Genomic DNA, 5,733 nt, shown 5'->3' with positions numbered 1-5,733 from the left:
GTTATAAATGAATCCTAAAAATCTACAATCTGCATTCTATTCCAAAATATAAGGTTAATTTGTTCGCTCTATAATTAGTTTTATTGTTTGTCATAAATTTAAGATACATATTATACATAGGCAAATATTAAAATACTGAATATATTAACCATTTTAACTATAGTTGTATTTGTTAAGAAATGGGTCTGTGTGTTGGGAATAAATAGGCTAAGTACAAACGTGTGCAACTTACCATTTAGGTCGTTGTTCGTCTTATCGACATTAATCCTTCGTTATATCGACGAACGAGCATGTTTGTCATTTATCACATGCCATACCCTGTTTCCCATGTAATATAACCATTATGAATATTTTTATCTTGCACATGTGTATTGTACGTTTTAAGCGCTTTCATTGAGTTAGTTTTCGTTCGATTGACCAATCGCATTTTGTTATTTTGCTGAAATGACGTTGCAACGTCAAATGACGTCACGAAATACATTTGGAATTATCATTATGTTTGCGTAAATGTTTATTTAATTTGCTCATTCAAAAGCATGTGATAAAAAGATCTTACACTCGTTGTCATATCATACCATATTGTATTAAACTCGTCCAGGAAATTCGTTTGAAAGCTCGCCAAAGGCTCGCTTGAAAACAAAATTCCTTAACTCGTTTAATAAAATATGGTATGATATGACAACTCGTGCCAGATCCTATACACATGTCATATATGTGCATATTTCCAGAAAATTCTTGCGAAAGTTGTGTTTTGTTTTGTTCAACGACAATGTAATAGTGTCTCTGTAAATTTTACAGGTGATGATGCTGAAATATATATCAGTTATGAAGATCTTTATACTCTTCCTCCTACTGGTAAGGAAACAATATCGAGCGGGTCAAGCGCCATCTTTAACTTCTCTGGTCAAATTTGAACAATGTCAGGCGGATAACTTAGGGCACGTGTTTCTACATGGCAACGATGTCAGCCTACGCAAGTGTGCAGCGCATTGCTCGAAGAAGGAATGGTGTAAAGGTTTGGCGTTTGTAAAGAACGTGATGTTGTGCAGTCTTTACAACAATATGACTTTATGGGAGAAAAGGCAAAGCACCCGCGGCGATTGTGCCGTAATCTACAAAGACAACCTTACAGGAATGAACTTTGTTGACATTCCACTGGAGGAACTTAAAGGTAAAAGTTCGATATAACAATTTTGTAAAGGCATTATACATAATGTTGACATCAATTTAATACGAAAAGAGTCACTCTTTCAAACTTGAAGACTTTTCTAAAGCAACATTTTTCAAACTTGAATATCTCAATAATGAGTTAAGATTTTGATTTAAAATTACACATGTGATCATTTGACTATATTCTGTGTAATATTACGATAAAATCATTCATCCGTGATAATGGGGTGCTTTTGCACGTGGGGTAGGTGTGGTTTTAACTTTTTGCACATGAAAATGGTGAAACGCGATACGATTCTAATTTTATTTCAATTTCTACATTTTAAGTGTGTTGATACACCAGGAAACTACACAATTAATTTAAAAATCAATATGTCTCGTATAAAATTTCAGGAGCCGACCGCGCAATCGGCATGTTGCAGGCTCCCTTCCCCACTTTCTAAAGCATCCGATCGTCACGGGTGAATGATTATATCGTTTGGTTGCACATACTGTAGTCAAATGGTCACATGTACAATTTCTAATCAAAATATTTACTAATAACTGATATATTTAAGTTTGAAAAATGCTACGTTCGAAAAGTCATCAAGTGTAGTACAACGCTATATAATTAAATTATAAAAACCCACCGAGATTGATAAAATTGAAATATAATTGGAATATTTATCTTCCAATTAAATTTCAATGTCATCATTCTCGGTGGGTTTTTACACCAGGAACACATAGCATTAATTAGAAAATCAATATTGCTCGTATGTAATTTCATGAGCGCAATGTTGCAAACTGGTCGTTCATGCAGACGTGAAAGTTAGTGCGTTTAACTTTTCACATATTATTTTACGATTTACGATTTTGAGAATTTTACTTTTTCAGCGATTTTTTAAATGTGTTATGTTTGATATTTTAGTGTTGACCAATTTCAATTAAATTTACGTCGAGAATTGGATATGTGTTGAACTAGTCTGAGTCCAAATTTCAACAAAATCCGTTCTACATAAGGGAGCTATATTGATTTGAATACGCGTTGCGTTAGAAAAGTCTCCAAGTGTACATTGTTGATAACGTTGACCTTTTTGTTATTGACCGAATACATGTTTTGTTCAGCATGCTTGGCAAAAGTAACAATCATTTTTTCACATTTAAACCTACGAAACTAACGTGATAAATAAGCATTTAATATTCAAACTGTTGATACTGTGTGCCCGTGTTTACAGAGTGCGACGAATTCGTCAGTGTGCCTAACGGAGTCGTTCTTGGTAACATGAACAGAGAGGGAAATCGGAGGCAGGTTGTTTGTAACAAAGGGTTTGTCATACAAAACGGAAGTGACATAAGTCAATGTATAAACGGGACATGGACACCCAAACCAACATGTGTCCCTGGTAAGCTTTATTTAAGAATTGTAATGCGGATTCTATTGTGTAGCACAACGGTACATTGGCCGATGCGTTTACTTAAATGTTAAGTATTAGTTACCAGGTCTTAATTTACGTCGTGCTGAAACAATCAATGATAGAGGCGAACGTTTTCTTTTCGCATACTATAAGTAGGGATTTGTCTTCGTAACGTATTATTGATAATGCAAGCGCATTAGTTTCACAAATAAAGGAAGACAGAACAAGTGTGATGAATACCCACTGGATTTTGCTTGAATTAAATAATCCGTGTTTATTGTGGATGCGTTTATTACGAATATTTACACACGTGATTTACGTTAATGCTATTTTATTCATGTTAAAATTAATTCAAGATCGCCAGTCCCGTCATATAACATAATGAAAAATCGATATTAAATGGACACTTTTACCAAGGAAACATATTTAATGAAATCTCAGTTAGGTTCGTTTAACTATTAAGATTGGGTAAATATAAATCATTAAGTTTCTTTAAACGAGATATCCTGTGATTGCTCTGAATACTCGCTCTATCCCTCTTATATACCAATTGTCGACAGTGAATACTCGCTCTATCCCTCTTATATACCAATTGTCGACAGTGAATACTCGCTCTATCCCTCTTATATACCAATTGTCGACAGTGAATACTCGCTCTATCCCTCTTATATACCAATTGTCGACAGTGAATACTCGCTCTATCCCTCTTATATACCAATTGTCGACAGTGAATACTCGCTCTTTCCCTCTTATATACCAATTGTCGACAGTGAATATTTAAAACATATTTAGTCCGGAGTTTTGTAAAATACGATCATAATCCTAAGTACATGCACACATTATAGTGTTATTCAAGTAAATGTATTTTTCATTGAATAAGTAGCAATACTTTATATGCATAAGGTTTCCTTTTTCGGTAGACTGGAATTTTCGGTAAATGCGGACATTTGTTTCAGATTGCCAAAAAGGATGGGAGAAATATGGAAATGCTTGCTACCACCTTTTCACGCAAACTGTTATGACAGCTGATGCCGCAAACGTATGTATGAGTTTATATTGATCTGAAATATGTATCGTGCTCTGGTAATTTACATTCAATTAAAATTGCATGATGACTTATTGATCAATTTGGTACTTTGTGCAGCATGAAAATGTATAAGTGTTCGTAGGCAATTGAATTCGGAATATATATATATATATATATATATATATATATATATATATATATATATATATATATATATATATATATATACTAGCCGTATTATGTTATTAGTTCAGATTGGAATATATTCACTAACATAAAAATAATTTCAAAGGATTTTTGTAACATTTTAATGTGAGTGTTATCTCCATTATGCACCACTCAATCAAAATAAGTGTCAGTTATGTATCATGAAACGTGAATGTGAAGGTGTGCGATTTTCATTTCACCGTGACAAATAAATGTAAATGTGATATTGTTTTCATATTTAACATTCCGGGACTGGCAAGTTCGTGGTGCGGCATAATGTTTGGCTAATTCATAGCATATTTTATTATTTTTCAGGAGTTTTGCAAATCAGTCGATGCGAAATTGATGACAATTACAACAGACGATGACAAGGATTATCTTTCCACTAGAGCAGGTGATTGTAGAAAAAAATATACCTAAATTGTGTTTGCAGATCGAATTCAGTTATTAAAACACCTTGCGCATTGACAACATCTTGTTACTGGGACCATGTGTTCATACTTGAGTTCATTTTTACATGAGGACACGCGTTCATACTTGAGTTAATTTGTACCTGGGGACATGCGTTCATACTTCAGTTCATTTGTACCTTGGGACATGCGTTCACACTTGAGTTTATTTGTACCTGGGGACATGCGTTCATGCTTGAGTTCATTTGTACCTGGGAAAATGCGTTCATACTTGAGTTTATTTGTACCTGGGGACATGCGTTCATACTTGAGTAAACTTGTATCTGGGAACATGTGATCATCCTTAAGTACACTTGCACCTGGGGTCATGTGTTCATACTTGAGTTCATTTGTACATGTTGACATGCGTTCATACTTGAGTAACCTTGTACCTGGGGACATGCGTTCATACTTGAGTAACCTTGTATCTGGGAACATGAGTTCATACTTAAGTACATTTGCACCTGGAGACATGCGTTCATACTTGAGTACAGTTGTACATGGGGACTTTCGTTCATACTTGAGTAAACTTGTATCTGGGACATGCGTTCATACTTGTCTCTAGGGATATCAGTAATGTACATGAGTTCATGTGTTATTTGTTTTTCTGATATACAATAACAACTCTGCAAGTATGAATGTTATTGAAATCTCTACTTTATTTCGTGCCCTACAGGTAACATAGGGTGGAAAACATGGACTGGATTGAAGATGAAAGAAGGTCAATTGAAGAACATGTACACTAACGAAACTGTCGTTATTACAAACATGTGTAATGTCGAACAAAGCTCCAGCGTTGACCAGACTTGTGTAACCGTAGCCGTAGACGAAAAAAAGTCGTATGCTTATTGTGTGTACGCAAATTCATGCTCTTCTATGTTCTTGATTGCCTGCAAGAAAGCGTTTGATACATAAAGGCTTGTATTGATTTCATTCTACTTAGTCATTGAATATTACAGAGACATGGCTCTATTCGGGTTATCAAGATTTGTTGTTCATAGTATTGACATGATAACCTGGAGGGTGATGCAAACATTACAAAATAATTCGATATTGTATCGTTTCATTATTTCCAGTTTGATAATTACGTTATTAGTCGCAGTCGTAATTATATTGGTTGATCCTAATAATATAAATATTCTCCAATCAGTATACATTCACATTTGTTGTCAAGCTCAATTAAATCTTTATAGCAAAAAAAGATTGCATTATTATTCTATAATTACATAGCGTGTTTATGTCATTTCAAGTGTCAAATTCTAGATTTCACGAATATATTTTTGCTAAGCTATTATTTGTTTGCACAATAGAAAATTATATAAATATTCGCCCTTAATATTTTTCCTTGAATGTATCGCTTTAACCGTATATCTATACTGCAAGTATCTAATGGTTACCCGCCAAAAGACTAAGAGATATACAAATGGGACGCGTCATTCCGTGAGCGCGTGCATGCGTGTGCTCGTCCGTCCGTCGGACCCTTCTG

At 34.4% G+C, this 5,733-nt stretch overlaps 1 protein-coding gene across 1 annotated transcript; it reads left to right on the top strand.

Annotated features, from left to right (window-relative positions):
- Positions 1-700: 700 nt before the first annotated feature.
- LOC127880686 (uncharacterized) lies at positions 701-5,345 on the top strand. Its single transcript, XM_052428018.1, has 5 exons — positions 701-1,171; positions 2,385-2,552; positions 3,521-3,603; positions 4,114-4,192; positions 4,924-5,345. Exons 1-5 carry the CDS (start codon positions 802-804, stop codon positions 5,160-5,162), a joined length of 939 nt encoding a protein of 312 aa, XP_052283978.1. The 5' UTR covers positions 701-801; the 3' UTR covers positions 5,163-5,345.
- The last annotated feature ends 388 nt before the right edge of the window (positions 5,346-5,733 follow it).

The sequence above is a fragment of the Dreissena polymorpha genome, chromosome 5 (genome assembly GCF_020536995.1).
Source record: "Dreissena polymorpha isolate Duluth1 chromosome 5, UMN_Dpol_1.0, whole genome shotgun sequence".
Classification (NCBI taxonomy): domain Eukaryota; kingdom Metazoa; phylum Mollusca; class Bivalvia; order Myida; family Dreissenidae; genus Dreissena; species Dreissena polymorpha.
This window is presented reverse-complemented; position numbering and strand designations above follow the sequence as displayed.

What these genes read in the sequence shown, in the direction of transcription:
- LOC127880686 (XM_052428018.1), top strand. Translation starts at nt 802, where the DNA reads ATGATGCTGAAATATATATCAGTTATGAAGATCTTTATACTCTTCCTC. An exon ending in TCCACTGGAGGAACTTAAAG is followed by an intron (nt 1,172 to 2,384) that starts GTAAAAGTTCGA and finishes CCGTGTTTACAG; the next exon opens with AGTGCGACGAATTCGTCAGT. An exon ending in CAAACCAACATGTGTCCCTG is followed by an intron (nt 2,553 to 3,520) that starts GTAAGCTTTATT and finishes CATTTGTTTCAG; the next exon opens with ATTGCCAAAAAGGATGGGAG.